Source organism: Thalassophryne amazonica, chromosome 20 (assembly GCF_902500255.1).
Source record: "Thalassophryne amazonica chromosome 20, fThaAma1.1, whole genome shotgun sequence".
In the NCBI taxonomy this organism is placed as follows: Eukaryota; Metazoa; Chordata; class Actinopteri; order Batrachoidiformes; family Batrachoididae; genus Thalassophryne; species Thalassophryne amazonica.
The window spans coordinates 19929839-19947377 of NC_047122.1; the positions used below are offsets into that span (position 1 = coordinate 19929839).

Consider the following 17539-nt stretch of genomic DNA (forward strand, 5'->3'; position numbering starts at 1 on the left):
AGAAGATCATGGGTTCAAATCCCCGCCTGACTGGAAAATCACTAAGGGCCCTTGGGCAAGGCCTTTAATCCCCTATTGCTCCCGATGTGTAGTGAGCGCCTTGTATGGCAGCACCCTCACATACATTCACCCTGGGGTGAATGTATGTCAGCCTGGGTTGCATAATTCAGGACAAACTTGCATTTTTTTTTTTTTTTTTTTTTTTTTGCTATTTTCATTTTGTTGTTTTCTTCTTTGTGCTTCTCCCACAGTTATACATCCCTACATAGTTGGCATTGTTACTGCAACTTGTGGCTGAATTGTGCTCATTTTGGAGGCCCTTGACAAAAAACAACAGTGTTGGAGAATCTGGAGCTTCTCAATGGAACAGATTGACATCAGCCGGCAAACAACAGCCTGTCAAAGTCCCGTTCAGGCAGCTGGAAATGATCTACCTGAAGTGGTCTGAAACGCAAGCTGATGCTCTCAAATAACCAGACTGCTGTTAGTCTTCATTGGTTTTGGTGAACAAAGTCACTGTTAGTCCATTATGCGGCTCCTGTTTCAGAGCCAACCTGGGAATGTCAATGGGAAACACACCAGGTTTTGTCTTTCAGCATTTGAATTTAACTCTCCTGCAAAATAAAGGCCTGATCTGCTTTTGGCTGCAGATCTGGTGTTGCCATGGATTCCCGTGTCACTCTGCAACATCCAGACAACAGTCATATTTCCTGGAAAATGTCTCCATTCAGTAAATTAATCTGCCATCCTCCATTGTGATCAGGTCGGCTGTTAAAAAAAAAAGTGGGACACAAGCAAAGTGATTGGCTGAGCAGCTCATGACATCACCACCCCTTTTGTTTTAAGTAAAATCCTGGTTGTTCTGACACCATCCCAAAGGATTAACAGCAATTACACCCCCCCCCCCCCCCCCCCCCCCCCACACACACACACAGAGGGAATTGAACACTCAATTAAACCAAATGATATTTGAAACCTTTTAATTAATTCTAAAGTGTTCTCGAAGTCCTAGAATAAAGAAGCCTCACTTACTGCGGTTGTCTTTGCTCTGCAGAACGGGCGTGTAGAGGTTTTTGGAGACACGTCCGTCAGACGTGGTGGTCAGCATGGCGTTGTTGTTCCGCTCTCCCTGCTGCGCTGAGCTCGACTGATGACGCAAAATATCCACCAGCGACCTGACGCAGCAGCGTGAAGGACGGGCGAGGACACACGAGGGAAAAAGACAAAATACAATGAAATAATGTCAAGGAAACAATAAAATATGAACTCCCAAAGTCTGCTGTGGACTGTCTCCGAGTGCCCCCTAGTTTACATATAGAAAATCTTAAAGTGCCAGTATCACCCTCATTACGCTTTCTGAAGTTTAAAGACACAATCCCAGTCGCCTGGTCTTCCATTCTTACCTGGGCATGTTGATCTCCCTGTTTCGAGGTCGGCGCGACACCTTGCTGAAGGCAATCCGGACACCAACAGCAACCACCACCGTGAAGGAGATCACGCCTCCAATCACATAAGCTGTGCTGCGTTTAGAGGAGTTACCATTAATAAACTCATCTACGCAAAACATAAAAAATAAAGGATTCAGCCAACATTAAAATCTGTTGTCTTTTTCAAATTGTAAAATACAAACCACTTGCACAAAACTTGCTAAAAAATGTGGGATTTACCCGAAATCAGTAGCACTTTTTTTATCATCTGAAATTTTAACTTAACAGTGCAAAAACTTATATCTAAGAAAGTAAAAAAAAAAGACTTGTCTAAAGAAATTTTGACTTAATTTTTGTCTAATCTTGTCAAGCAGATTTTACATAAGAAAAAATGTCTTATTTTGGGAAAATGTATCTCACTTTTTCTTAAGTTTTTCCAGCTAATATCAAGCTGTATTTAACCAGTAACAAGGAAAGGCAATGGATTTCAAATCATCCCAGCAAAGGAACAAGACTGTTTTCCTTATTTTAAGTCAGAGCCTAATCTTAAAATAAGAATTCTCTATTGTTTTAAGGCACATTTTGATAATTCAGTACCTAGACATTTTGATAGTTTTGAGAATTCTAACCAAGTAATTTTTTTTCACCCCATTGGCAGATTTTTTGCTTAATACAAGACAATTTGGCTAGATTTCAGATGATTTGGCTTATTCTGAGGGGGACAGTTTTTGCAGTGAACCTGGAATATAAACTAATCAATTTTGGGGTGGCACTTCTAAACAAACATACTTCAGAAGAAATCCATGTATAGATACCTCTACGCCTCTATGCTTCTGTACTGAAGTCTTCGATAGGCCTCAGGGTCTATCAAAAACTTCAGTACAAATGTGAGGATATTTGGAGCTGGGTTAGTCTAATTCCTCTGTGCTATTAATACAGGCCACACTGACCTCGCTGGTCACCGGACCAAGACTTGGAAAATGAAGAAACTGACTAACAAGCTCATTTCAAGATTCATGCAACTTCAACCACAACCTGCTTCTAATTTCCATCATCCGTCCAGGTCTGTGGGATATTACAAATGCTAAACAAAGCTACTTTTTGGATTGATATAGAACATCAAACATCACCAGATGTAACCCAGTGTGTCCTCATTATACACCCTTTTCATTTGGAGACATACATTATTGGAGGCCTCTCCAACCCTGGTCCTGGAGGGCACCTGACTGGCATGTTTTACAACTCGATCTACTCCACCCACAGCTAATTCCCTCAGTCATGTGTGCTCACCCAATCAAGATGTGGGAAACGCCCATGTTAACTGACCAGGTGTGACTAGAGCAGGTAGTAAGGTGCCCTCCAGGATCAGGGCTGGAGATGCCTGCATTATAGCTTTGATTGTTTTTGAGTTATCGTAATAATCTTGATGGGATGGACTCTTTCATTCATCTATGTATTCGTTTTACAGGGTATGTGTCTTGGCTTTTTTCTTCAGTGGTCTTAACTATTACAAACAAACCCAAAATCTAACCTGCTGTTCTGCTGCGGGAACGTCTCAAAATCTGGGTCTGGCCGGTTCCCTGCGGGCACAGTGATGGGGACCTGCGTGTCTGCCCAGATTGGCGAGTTGTAGTTGGTGCAGGTGTCTTGGTCCAGCCGGTTCCTCTGGTGCTCACAGCAGAACCGGTAGTGACAAGTGCCACAGCAGTAGATGTAGGTTCCCTTAGAGCAGTTGAATGTGTTGTCAAAGTGGCCCATAACATCAAAGTAACCCCTGAGGAACCGAGTTGAAAGCCACAGTCAAATCAATTGTCCAAATCGCAATGAGACAATTTATTCAACGTCACAAATGTGTGTTGTAGAAGGTGTCTTTGCATATTTATCTCTCACGTTGCTGACTGCAAATCAATTTATAACTTCTGTCTTTCTTATCGAATGCACAGGTGTGGTTTCAAAGTTGATCATACCCACAAAGAAATATCAATAAGCACAACAGGAAGTAATTGTGTGTTTTTACCTGCACACGTCCACATCCACCAGCTGTCTGGGTGCCGGAGCCACCTGAGCGGCACCAAGCGGCGGCTTCAGGGCGTCTGCGGCCGTCATGTTCCTTGGCAACATGGTCTGAGGGAGTGGCTTCGGGGGGAGCTCGGCAATTTTGAGCGAAGAATCATTTCCGTCCTCCACTTCTGCTGCTTTTGGCGCCACCTTGGGTCCGGTGGGCAGAAGCGATGTCTTGTAGCCAGTCAGAAGAAACAATGTGGTGCTGGTTTTAGCGGCTCCGGCTGAGCCGCCGGTGCCGGTCAGAGTCTTGACATCGTCGTCAGCGGCATGTCGCTCTGTGATGATGGTGATCTTGGAAACAGCGAGGCGGAAGCACAGCAGGAAGAGGAAGGAAAATGTCTCCTTTGACATTGTGGCTCTCATCGTTTTATTGGTGTTCACTCCCAGGACGGGCGGTTCGTTTGGAACCCTGTTGTCTCACATTTCACGCTTTTGCTTTAATGTAAACATTTAATGTCTATCCCTTGAAGCAGCTTTTGTAAACATCAAGGTTTTTGCCGTTTAGAGTTTTTACGTGCTTTACAAACTGCACATGTAATGGCTGTTTGAAATTCAACGTAAAGCTCAGTAAGTGTCTTTGTATAATTCACCAAATGAAATTAGAAATAATCTGGATGTTCAAAACTTTTACAAAAAGAAACTGCGTGTGCGAAAAAACCCAAATTGTAAAAACAGTGAAGTTTTCTCCAGGAGTCGTTTATTCCAGTGGTGAGAAAATTAAGAAACGTTGACGGAAAACAGAATCTGTAAGCATTTTGCATGTATGTAAACCTTACGTTTCACCACCAAAGAGCTATGCTGGACATTTTGACTTTGGCACTTTTGTCAACCTGCATAGATGTAAAAGTTCTGTAGGTGAAAAAATTTTATTTTCTGTGTCACGTGACTGTAAACAACAAAGGCTGGCAGCTTCAGTTTGATCCGAGCCGAGAGGAAACTGTCTAAATTTGGTTTAAGGTTACTTCTCCACTTTACACTCAAACAACTTCAAATAAATTTTTCTTTCTCGCAACAGAATTATTGAATCGAAATTTAAAGGCTGCAGACGACAATTTTGACATAAAGATAAATGATGCTTTTCGGTTAGAAGACGACGATTAGTTGATTAAATAATGACAAAGGCATAAGAGGGTTAACGTGCAAGTAAATCAAAGCGAAGGAAGCAAAAAATCAGCAGGATTTAGGCGCTTTTGATACCCCTACGCGAGTGTCTTTGCTCTGAATTCAGCTTGGCCCAACAAAACAGAACAAAGGAGGGCTTGGGCCCAGTTCTAGCAGGGCGGCGAGGTTCTGCCCACAGCACAGACATGAAACTATCCGGATTCATTCGTCAAGTCGGAGGAACGCGGCGACAACGACGGTGCGAACTCCAATGTAGCACGGCAGGAAGTGCAGGCGGTCTAATCACACAGTGATATCTAGAAAGACACGGGTCGAAAAAAGATAACCTTCTTCTTTGCCGACTGCATGAATGTGCACCGATGTGACCTGAGAGTCACGTTGTTGGAGAACTTGTGCATGAACATGAACAGTGTTTGTATGGCTGGCGTTCAGTATGGCTTTAGGCTATGTTCTGTGTTGCATGTTTGTAGTAGAATGCACATAAAAAGGTCAAAGAGGTCACCGGTATAAAGACAAAAGGGGACTTTCAGGATGTTCGGTGTCACAGAAATTGAAGCCAGAGATGGAGCGACTGGAAGAAGGAGATAGGAAAAGTGTCGACAGTGTGTGTCACAGCGTAGGCTGCGATGATGCTAATTCTCAAAGCCTTTCAGATAGCAGCAGCGGCGGGAAATTAATCAGGTTTGATGTGGCTCGTGTTGCCTGTCAGTCACAGCAGAGGAGTTATCACTGCGCAGCACGCACTCCGGGATAAAGCACTTTGAAATAATGCACTGATCAGTCCGGTGTGGAAAACCTTAAAGAGCAGCCACAATGCAAATGTGTGTTCAAATGTTCACAATTCACTATTTCAAAATAAAACTGAGCTCTAAATGGGATCTGACGATGGTGAGTTTTGAAGATTTTTGTTTTGTTTTTTGTTTTTTTACTTTATTTCTGGACACAGTCAGTTTGGCACCTGGTTTTGGTCTTGCGTGGAGGAGGTGAGGTGGAAAACCTCAATCCCAACAGTTGGAAAGCAGCTGTGCAAATCTGCCAGAACAAATGGGCTTGGCACCGGGAGAGTCCTGATCAGATCCAACTTCCTCTTTGTTCTTCCTCTTAGAGGTCCACTTGTTCAGCAGCTTTCAGCACGCTGCAAGAGAAGAGCACAACATGCATTTAAGTCGAGGTCGTCGACATTTGGGTTTGGACAGATGAGCGCAGCACAGATTTAGACTTGAACCCAAATGCACGACTGTCGATTATTTTACAGAAAAGGCAAAGCAACAACAAATAATTTCCTGCTACGTAAAATCGTGAACGCGCTTCAACAATCAGTCATTCAAATGTTTGACATGTTGACATTTTTTTAACTGATCAACTAAATACTGCAGAAAATTTATTGATTTGCCATCTAGGCAGAACATGTTAGCCAGGGTTCTGCACTCGCTGATGGCAGTATACAGCAAAAATAGTGCTCAAACTAGGTTTAAAATGTTGTGCTCACTAATTGAGTGCAGTAACAATCAATTGATTAACTGATGGACAGTCACCAGGTTAAATGTGAGTAAGGCTGCTGTAAGAAGCGGAAAAATCAATTCGGTGAAGCTACAAAAACAGACCACTAAGTTAATCACTTTCTGTCAATATAAAAATGGGCGGTAACGCAGGTTGTATGATTAATTATAAAACACTTGAGACATTAATCAATGTGATTGATTTGCAGTATCACTGCTGATGGCAGAATGCAGTTGTAGTTGTAAAGAAAAAAATAATTTCTAGTTCAATACGCTGTGTGATTCATTGAAATGGCGTTCATCCCCTCAATTCAGAAAGCAGTGGAACAGGGGGATTCATTCAAATGAAACTGGCGACTAAGGGCTCGTCTACATCCATATATGTCTGATGTGGAAATGGAGATTGGGTTTGTGCATGGGCTGATAGATTCACAATGACTAGGATTTATAAAACAGCGTGTTGCCTTATGTGTGTCTGCGGCTTTAGAAACATATTTATGTCTGAGTTTTCAGACATAGAATTCTGAACTCTTGACGTGCTGCTATGAAAGACGCCTCTCCATTTGTATTCAGTCTAACAAAGTAATTTGATAATAACACAGTAATCATTTAAATAAAGCCCAAAGCATCCAGACTATTGCAGTGCCTCTTTTTGTCAGCTAATATTTTGAATTCTCTTGAAGCCATCACATTACATTGACATCAGAGGACAGCAGACATCTATGCAGAAAACCCAGTTTCAATAGTTCATCTGGATCCTGAGATATGGCCATTCTTGCATTTTAGACAAAGACCCATGATTTGACTGTGAACTTAAGCCCGTTTCACACCAGGCCACTGTACAGTTGCGTAATACGGCGCACCAACTACGCCGAGCTTATGCAGTCCTACGTGGCAATATGCTGAGGGACGCAAAGTGGGCTGCAAAATAGACACAAGAAGTTAAACGCTAAATTTTTTTCGCGGACATTCGGCGTAGAGCACTGGACGCAGTGCTCTCCGCAAGTCTATGCAACACTCCACTACTGTATGCAACTCTACGCAATACTGCGCTACTGTACACCATGCCTCCGCAATTGTAGGCTACCCTATGCCAGTCCTGCGGGTTTTTTTTTTTTTTTTTTTTTTTTTTTTTTTTTTTTTTAAATCAGTACATACCTACATTGCTAGATTTTATTCATCCTGCTGGATTCTGTTGAACTTTGCTGACAGTTAAGCTTCAAAACCACAGAAGAAGAAGAGGTGGGCCAAAACCACAGAAGAAGAAGAGGCGGGCCAAACAGAGATAATAGACAGGTATTTTGGTCATGTGACCTGGAGCGCTAAGCTGCCCATCTTGGAAGATTGAATGCACAGCAATTCTTCTGCACACTCCCTCTGAACAGATGAGTAAAAATCAAAAATTTTGCCGGAATTTTTTTCATGCTGGTTGAAAGAGAAAAACCATACACCCCCCCCCCCCCCCCCCCCCCCCAGAGTCCAGGTATCAACTGGTAGGTCCCTTACGTTAAAAGCAGTCAGACGAGATACCATTTTCTTCCTGGGGTCCAACAGATTTGCAAATATAGTAAACCAAAAATACATTCAAAAAATATATAAAATAAATGAAAATAAAAATCGCATATCAAAACCAAAACTATATCAAATCAAATTAATCATCATCTATGCATGGTGAAAGGGTTGACTCAGATTACTCCTTATACCGATAAATAAGGTTTCAGAAGTTTTTTAAAGAAACATTCATTTGCAATGAGTTTGATGTGATCCGGTAATAAATTCCATTCATGCATATCATGCATACCCTTAAATGTGACAGTGTTCTTAATGGCATTGGTTCTAGCTACAGGAATGTAAAATTTCCCACCACAGCATGTCTGGTTCTGTAAGTATGATTTTCTGAACTAAAAGAAAAATTCCTTAACAAAATATAAGGTAACTTAGTGACAATAATTTTACAAAAATGATCAGCGAATATAAAAGTCTATCTTTGACTAACAACCAGTTTAATTTTTTATGCATTGTGATGATAGTTGTCCTGTAACTGCATCTAAGTGCCACAGGAGCAGCCCTATTTTGAATAATCTGTAATCTGTTTATCATTTCTCCAGTAGCAATTGACCAAACACCTGGGCAATAGTCCAAATATACTAATAATAGTGCATTAATAGCGTACTTCCTTGTAGTGCAACTTAGAAACCTTGCATGTCTTCTCATAATTGATATACCCCTGCCCATTTTTACAAAAATATTATTTATATGTTTTTTCCATGATAATTTTGAATCTACCACTACACCCAGCAGCTTGGTCTCATGCATTTGATTCATTATCATTTCACAATGGGGTTTTTCATAACACAGCTAGATCCAATAACCATACATTTAGTCTTCTCTGTATTTAACACTAACTTATTAGATGTTACCCACTCAACCACATTATGCAATTCCATATTTAAAACAGTTTCAAGATCATTGCATGAGCGTGCTGATGTGAATAATAACCATAATTCTGACTTCAGAAATAAAATCCTTCATATTCCAAATGAGCCATGAAAAAATTTAAGAATATTTAGAATTGGAAAATAGGGTTTAAATCTACTGAGGAGATGGTCATCTTGCCCAATTTTGTCAGGAGTGAAAAACACAGTTTTATGCTAAATTCTGAGCCTTATAGCAGACAAGGACCAACAGATCTGAATAATCTGACCCCAAAATTTGAACCTGCGTATTTTAATTGACCCATACAGAAGGTTTCACAACTTAAATGTAACTGATGACATGAGTTTTTTTTATTGACAGTGCAAGATACAGAATTCCACTTTACGCTCCATTTGCAGCCTTATAGGGAGAAAGGATCAATAGTTATGATAAATCTGACTTCAGAAATCAAATCTACGTATCTGAATTGACCTAAGCACAAGTTTTCACATCTGAAATGTAAATAACGGCGGAGAAATCGGCCAGACACTCGACACTGATTACAAGCGCAAAGCATGCATTTTCCACTGACAGCGCGAGACCGCTGCAGCACTTCAACATTTCAAGATGGCGGGCCGCGATCCACTAGGGGCAGTCCTGATGTACAGCTCGACACTATCTATGTAAATCTGTGGGGCCAAAGCTTCCCCTGTGTACAACATACGCAGCCATTCCTGCATAACAGATACACAACACAATGCAACTCTACGCAAGCCAGGTGTGAAAGGGGCTTTCGACCTATGACCCTGACAAGACCTGTGTTGTGAGAATATAATCCAGTGACTTCACCTACCAAGTTTGATAGAAATTGCTCATTGCATTTTGAAGATACTACCATTGACAGACAGACATGGCTGTTACAACAGCGTCTTTATGCTTCAGGAGTCTTAAAAAAATTTAATTGATTTTTATTATCACTTTGCCAAGGCGTTACTAGGCCGGTAGCGTAGATTTACGTCGACGCTACCTGGCTATACCCGCCCGCAGTAGCGAACGAGTATTGGCATATCCGCCCGATGTGCGTAAACAAATGACGTCATAGCGCGTGCAGCCCAAGAACTCTCCGCAGAGCAAAAGATAAAAAGGCGAGACATTTTATTTTACCTTATCTTATGTTTATTTAGTTGTACATATACTCTGAACAATTTATTGTTAAATTTTATTATCTTTTATTTGGCTAAAAATTACTCGCACCACGGAAAGCACCTTTTTGGAGTTGCACTCAAATCTTGTTGCAATGCAAATTACAATGACAATAAAGGCGATTCGGATTCTGAAGTGCGTGTTGCTCCCAATATGGATGATTTTCTCAAGGATAGTCTGACAAAGAACAGCAGCCAAAGCAGCCAGCTTGAGGAGGACGCACTGGCAAATTTGGAGAGCAGCGCGGTACCAGCTAACACGACAAAATACACCGAGTTTGGAATGCGCAAGTTCCATGACTGGCTCGCACGGCGCAATAGTGAATGCCCCGTCACCCAAAATGACAGATATTCGCCCGAGGGCCTCTGAAAATGCATACCGCCCTCCAAAAGCATGTTATTGTATTATTACCAAACTGACAGTTAAACTATTTAATATCTAAGCAGTAGCTTTCTCAATACTTGACTTCTGAAGCATTGCAGGAAAATAATTTACAAAAAGATAAAAAATAAATAAAATGGAGACACCCATCATGCTAGCTCGTCATGTCACATAATGGAATTTTATAGAACTGTGTCTGACTTAATCATCGCAAACACAAATCAGTGCAGTTTCCAGTCAGAGAAAAAAGTAGACAAATACGGTAGGTTTATGTGGGACATGGACAAGCTAGCCCTCAAGCTAGCTTGATAGCTACAGCTAGCCTGCAGTGGCTCACCATGTCAGCTGGAATGGCTAGTTAGCATGCAGCTGACTGATCAAAATTAACTTATCTTTGTTCATTGGGCAATATCAGTTACTTTAAAAAGAAAAATTCACTTGTGAAGTTAGATGTTTTTGTGTGATGATTAGCTGCCAGCCAACGTTTGTGTCCAAGATGCCATTTCTGCAGACGGTCACTTTCAACTTTTAGAACTACGAGCCTGAAAATTGCTTTCACTTTTTTGTGTGAGAGATTTTTAGGCACAATTTGGTTGAGAACAGAAATGAACAGACTGTTTCTCTCTAAAAACAGGACCACGGCTGTAGTACGGGGGATGAGACAAATGCAGCAGAACATGATGTCCTGAATTATAGGTTGACAGGAATCACAGTTACCAAGATCTCTCCGTCCTCTGCTGGAACGCTGTTGGCACTCGGTTGCCCTGAAAGTCTGGCTTCACATCAGCGTGTCTCCACCCTCGGGGAGCTTTTCCGACCCGCTTCCTCACATGTGATAATTAAGAAGGCCTCACTGACGAACAGCTGAGCTCACTCCGTCGCCTGATTTTAGGCAATAAATATATTCAACATATTAAGAAACTAAATGAAGAGCAGCCATAAAGATATGAACAAGAATATGTAAATTTATTTAATTTGTGTTTTAAAAATGTTTCAAAAAAACGTTGATGTTTAATGCAAGGGCGCAATTTAGAACTAGAAATTAGGGGGCACAAAATGCGAGGCCTGCAGGGCCGAAGCCCATAGGCCGGGGGTCTGGGGGGCGCTTTAGGCCCCCAGAAGCCAATGGTTTCTAGATGAGCTCAGATGCATTCTGAGCATCCAGAACAGTAATTTTAATGTTTTGAGAAGACCATAAAGTGGACACCATTTGACTTATGCAATTTGAATTTGAAACTGTGGATATAAGTACTTTATTCTGAGAATAACCAGCACTCCAACCAGAACTCAAAAAAGAATGATAGGTTGAGTTTTCATAAAAAAAAAAAAAAAAAAAAAAAAAAAAACTGCAATGTGGTAAAATGTATTCATAAATATGGAAGAACAGGCTCTTAATTATTAACTATCGCATACTGTATTTTTTTTCTCAAGATTTGTTTTTGCATAAGTTTGAAAAAACAACAGATCATAAGTTTAGGATAAATTACTTATGAATTTAATTTTCGAAGTGGCACTAATGACACTCATACTGAACATAATTTCGCTTGCACAGACTGATTTTGGAGATCAAGCAATAATTGCAGATGGGCTTTCTGAGGTCCCAGATAGCTTTTCTGATTTCCTTTTCTAACTTTCAGAATTTAGTAAATTAGCATATGGTCCATTGATACTTGTGTGTAGACACTAATCCCTAGAGGCAACTATTTTTGGTTTCTAATCTGGGCAAATGCAGTCCCAGAAATTTCCGAATGTGACAAACAAGAAACAGATGTAAACAAGTCAGTGCTGCTAAAAATACAACCTTGCAGAAACAAAGATACTATTCTGACATGGTTTGCACATAAGACTGACATAGCATGTTTCAAGTACACACATATGTGTCAGAACGTGGGGGGGGACATACCATATTCTGTCCCCCCTGGTTGAAAAAGTGGGGGGGGGGGGACATGCTCCCCTATCTCCCCACCAAATTGCGCCCATGGTTTAATGCCACACAATGAGAGTGTGCAGAATCTGACATCCCCCCCCCCCCCCCCCATAAATTAATCTATAATTTTAAAGAATTGTTATGGTGAATAGAGAGAATATTTATAATTCTATTATTCCAACGTGAAAACTTTCTAAAGGCTGCAGATTTTCTCGTTGAATACTTTAATCAGCATGTTTTGCAAAACCTAAATGTTTAACTAACATTTCCCTGAGTCACTCAAATATTCATATTCCCGCCAGTTTGAATCTCATAATGCCAGATTGTAGTCAAAATGCATAAAACCAGAACACACACACACACACACACACACACACACACACACACACACAGTTATGAAATTTCAAACTCATTTTTCCCAACTCCATTTGGTCACAGAATGAGTTTTCAATCAGTTCTGACTGCATTATTTCCACAAGGTGTTTAAATGTAACATTTTTAAGTTTGGGCCCTCTTTAGAAGCAAAGTTTCATGCTACAACAAGCAAAGATTCATGGTACGACAAGCCACTGTACAGATTTTACATTGTTGAGGAAGGAGGCCCAAATTTACATACAGGAATCAAATGTTTGTTCAATACATCCAACAGAACCTCAGGACCACAGCTAAGGAACAAGTGAAGGAGCTGGAGACAGAGAGAAATGAAACTGTCCACCTTTAACATAAATCCAATCACTCTGACTCGGCAGGCTGTCAACCAAAACCATTATTACTCTTAAATAAATTAATAAAAATCAACATTAAAATAATGATAAATAACTGATTAAAACTTTACAGTTGATCACCAGGACAAAGGTCAGCCCTTTTGCATTTGTCAGTGTGGATTATATAACGGTTGAGTGGATCCTTGTCATTTGATTGGTGCTTTGTATAGTGAAGCAGCTTAACTACAATTTCCATAACAATTGTGCATTTTGTGGTAAAAGCATCAAATTTGGCACACATATTCTAAATGAACTAATGTTTCTTTTCAGATTTAAAGCCATCCTGGAGCTGACCTCTAATGAGCTACAGGGGTCAATAAAGAAATACACGGGGGGGGGGGGGGGGGGGGGGGGGTGTCAGAATTTTAAAATGCTCCAATCATGTTGAAAACTATACCACATTATTTGTCCGATCATAACAATTCCAAAAAGGTGTAGTTTGGACTATCTATGACTGAATGTTCTGGAATTATGAGGCAAAAACAACAAATATGGTGACAAACATCAGTTTCAGTTTGTACAGGGGTCAAAACTTAAAGTTGCTCCAATTTCGGTAAAAAAAAAAAAAAAAAAAAAAAAAAAAAAAGCAATAATTTGCATCACTTTTTACCCCATAACTCCAGAACATTCCTTCATAGATAATCAAATCTATACCTTTTTGGAATTGTTATGATCAGTCAAATAATGTGGTATACTTTTCAACATGATTGGAGCATTTTAAAATTTTGACCCCTGTGTAATACTTTTTTGACCCCTGTAGCTCAGAGGTCAGTTCCAGGATGGCCCCATATCTGAAAATAAACAGTTAATTTAGAATATGTGTGCCAAATTTGATGCTTTTATCCAAGAATGCAAAATTGTTTTGTGTTGCCGCCCCACTGTATGTCACATGACATGGATTAATTCGTCCCATTTAGGTTGCATTGCATTTACAGGGCAGTTTGGTTCCATTTAGAGTGCAAATTTGGTTCCGTATGTTTGGTACCATTGCACTATGCACACGTGCACGCACACACACGCACGCACACACACAAAGCAAATCCACTGTGCTGTCTGGAGGCTGTTAGCAGGAAGAAAGAATGAAAAGCTGGACTAAATTTCGATGCGATTTTTTTTTCACTGCACTGAGGTAGTACACGTGCACACGAGTGCAGACCCGGCTGCGTGTGTGTGAGTGTGTGCGAGGGACAACGACTGACGATGATTTGATTGAGCTAACTGATGCTGCTAATTTTTGTAACACACACACAAAATCCTCTCTGCTGCAAACTGTCTGGATGCATGAAGAGCTGTTCAGATGAAAAGCTGATGTGATTTTTGGCTGGACTGAGGAACTACACAAAGTCTTTTTATGGAAGTCCAAAGTCAGTGCACGGCATCGCTGGATTACACATCACAATTTGGACTTTAGCACCAAAATGTAAGTCCCTTTTCTGTTGTTTATAAATTAATAAAATATCAAATGACAAAGATCTATGTATTTTAGCTGTTATATAAAACAAATAATGAATGTTTTTACATTCTTTCAATGGAATGAATATTTAATGCGGTGAAAGCTGGAACAAACCATGTTCCAGCTTTCACCTCATGAAATATTCATACCATTGAACTCAAACATTATTTGTATATTATTGACTTTCCAGTCACCGACTCTCCGTTTGGCCTACACTGCCTACATATCTTACTCTCTGGTTACCATATGAAGAGTTCAGATGCAAAACCCAATAAGTATCTTTTTAAAATGGAGAAAAATGCAGCAGAACATAGAGATTTGAAGGAAACCATATTCGGAAATGCACAGACTTTCATCAATAAAATAAAAACAGTTTGATATACTTTCATATTTTGCACACTGATGGTCCCCTTGACAGACAAGTACATGTTGGCCTCAACTAAAAATTTATGGTTTTGGAGATACTGGGTTTTGCATCTGAACTCTTCATATGGTACCTACATATCTGACTCTCTGGTTATCGTACAGCGTCTACACATGCGACTCTCCGGTTACTGTATGCTGTCTACATATCTGACCCTCCCGTTACTATACACAGCCTACACATGCAACTCTCTGGTTACCATACGCTGCCAACGTGTGCGACTCTCTGGTTCTTGTATGGTGCCTATATATCTGACTCTCTGGTTACTATATGCAGTGTACGCATGCAACTCTGCAGTAATCATATGGTGCCTACACATCTGACTCTCTGGATATCGTACAGCATCTACATCTATCTCTCCGGTTACTGTACGCAGCCTATGCGTGTGACCCTCAGGTTACTGTACGCAGCCTACGCGTGTGACCCTCAGGTTACTGTACGCAGCCTACGCGTGTGACCCTCCAGTTACCTTACTCTGTCTACATATCTGACCCTCCGGTTACCGTACGCTGCCTACATATCTGACCCTCCGGTTACCGTACGCTGCCTACATATCTGACCCTCCGGTTACCGTACGCAGCCTATGCGTGCAACTCACTGGTTATCGTACGGCCGTGTCTAAATATCTGACTCTCTGGTTATCGTATGGCACCTATATATCTGATTCTTCGGTTACCATATGCAGTGTACATGTCTAACTCTGCGGTTATTATAGGCACCTACATATTTGACTCTCTGGTTATCGTACAGCGCCTATACGTGCGACTCTCCGGTTACCGTACGGCGCCTATATACCTGACTCGCCAGTTACTGTACGGCACCCACACATGTACCTCTCTGGTTACCGTATGCTGACTATGTTTGTCTTGCTGTCTCTTGCAGCATGTCTTTCTCTTGCAGAGGTTTTAAGTGCTAAAGTCTCACTGACAGGCAGTGAGTTACTGCAGAAGAGTCCGCCAACACAAACATTCCTCACTTCATCCCTCCATCCATTCACTTTCTCCTCTCTGGCAGTGAGTGGGCTGGAATGCAACCTCTCTCTCTTTCTCTCTGGCACAGTTTTAACCATTTAAAAGAAAACAACAGTAAATTGTGATGTTCAGTTTCCTGATCCACAGATATCATTGTTCCACTGTCACTGTTCTACTTTCCTCTTCCTCAGTCTCTCTTCAGCCCTCTGTTCCTCCATCCCCCAACTCTCCAGCTCCTCTCATTCTCAGCCCCTTCCTGAAGCATGGTGAGAAACGTGCCCGTGCACGAGTGCATGCACCATCAGTACGGCCATGCATTGGTGAACTCTATCCATAACGGTCACTGCACTGCCCTTGGTCTTATCGCAGCGAGACACTGGTGGAATAAAACTGGTCTGAAAGTAAAAATCCATTCAAGTGACCTACTTTTCAAAATACAGTATTAAGATAAATGTCACTTTCTGGTTTTGTACAACGTACGTGCTTCAGTTTAACTCGTATCTGAAAGCACATACCAATGATTTGACACAATCGAGGATACTCAGTTTAATATCTGAACAAAAATATTGGTTTTATTTTTCATTTTTAGGCCATTTATAAAAAAAAGGTACACCTTAAAATTACGTCATTCCTTTAACATCACATGTAAAGGCCTCCATGTCGACCATCCGGTTGATGGCGGTCTCATGGTTAAAAAAAAAAAGTGACAAAAACCCAATTTGTGCACTTCTCAAAAAGAATGGTGGGAAATCAAATATAAAGAAAATTAAAGAAAATAAGGTAAACTGCCGGACCATGAATGAAACAAGTGTTTTTCATTTTCTCGTGCTATCCTTGTATTTTAATGTGCAATTACGTATGTATTTTGTTAAATAAATTCAATCAATTAAATAAAATGTTGGTGTCTAAGGCAGACAAAAATGCCTATAAACTGCAAGGCTATGACTAAATGTTTTTCGTCATTAATGCATTAACCATTTTTGGTCTAACTGTCAAAAAGAAAAGAAATATGTATCATATTTCCTCACAACCCAAGAAAATATCTTATTTTTCTTCTGAAAATTTTCAGGAAGAACTACAGCTTTACCACAAGCACAGAGGTTAAAATATAATTTCCTGAATCTGGAAAAAAGTTACTTCTTGATAATTTCCTTTTCTCTCCTAAATTAAAATTAGTTTCATTTAAAACAAGCACAGTCATGACACGCGGGTTCTTTGCTCCTTCAGCTACAGAAGTGCAAACGTCGCTGACTGTTTTTTCAGCTTGACAAAGAAACTTAAATGAATTATTTATTGGTGACATTTTTAATAAATGTTGATTCTTGTTCTATGGTGCTGAATCCACTCACTCACATGCACTTATTGTGATATTTCCGTTGTTCCCTGTCTGTCACGTTCTATTTCTGTCTGACAGAAAAAAAAAAAAAACCTTAATCTGATATCTGTGTGCCGACTTTAGCTCCATCAGTGGTGGGCACAGCTAACTGAAAAGTTATCTTTTATAAAGCTAAACCAATAACCCACCCAATGTCAGGGCTCATGGTGGGCTGAAACTGGAAGCAGTAGGAGACCAATGCAGACTCACAGGTGTGGTTGGTTTAGATGAATAAAAGGCTTTATCTTGAAACCAGGCATTGGGTTTGGTACACAGGTAGTCAGACATGGTACAGGCTGGGACGTGGTTCATAAACCAGGCAGGGTTCGTTCACATGGCGTTGAGGTATAAAGCAGGCAAAAATACAGGCAGAGCTCAGGATACGACAAGGTGGAGGTCGGAGCACAAAAGCAATGTCAAAACACACAAGCGCAAACTGGACAAGAATGAGAGGCGAGAAAGTGAATGAAGTCAACAATCAGGCAGTGAGCAGTGGAACTGTGAGGGTTTTAAA

At 40.7% G+C, this 17539-nt stretch overlaps 1 protein-coding gene across 3 annotated transcripts in view; it reads right to left on the bottom strand.

Moving 5' to 3' along the window:
- Positions 1-17539, bottom strand: part of shisa7b (shisa family member 7) — a 92010-nt gene that overhangs the window by 44733 nt on the left and 29738 nt on the right. For all 3 annotated transcript variants that reach the window (XM_034160790.1, XM_034160788.1, XM_034160789.1), the window contains exons 3-6: positions 3445-5748; positions 2959-3201; positions 1404-1520; positions 1033-1175 (exon numbers count right to left, since the gene is read on the bottom strand). In XM_034160790.1, the coding sequence (XP_034016681.1) occupies positions 1033-1175; positions 1404-1520; positions 2959-3201; positions 3445-3854 (913 nt within the window). In that variant the 5' untranslated portion in view covers positions 3855-5748. The remainder of the gene's footprint in view (positions 1-1032; positions 1176-1403; positions 1521-2958; positions 3202-3444; positions 5749-17539) is intronic.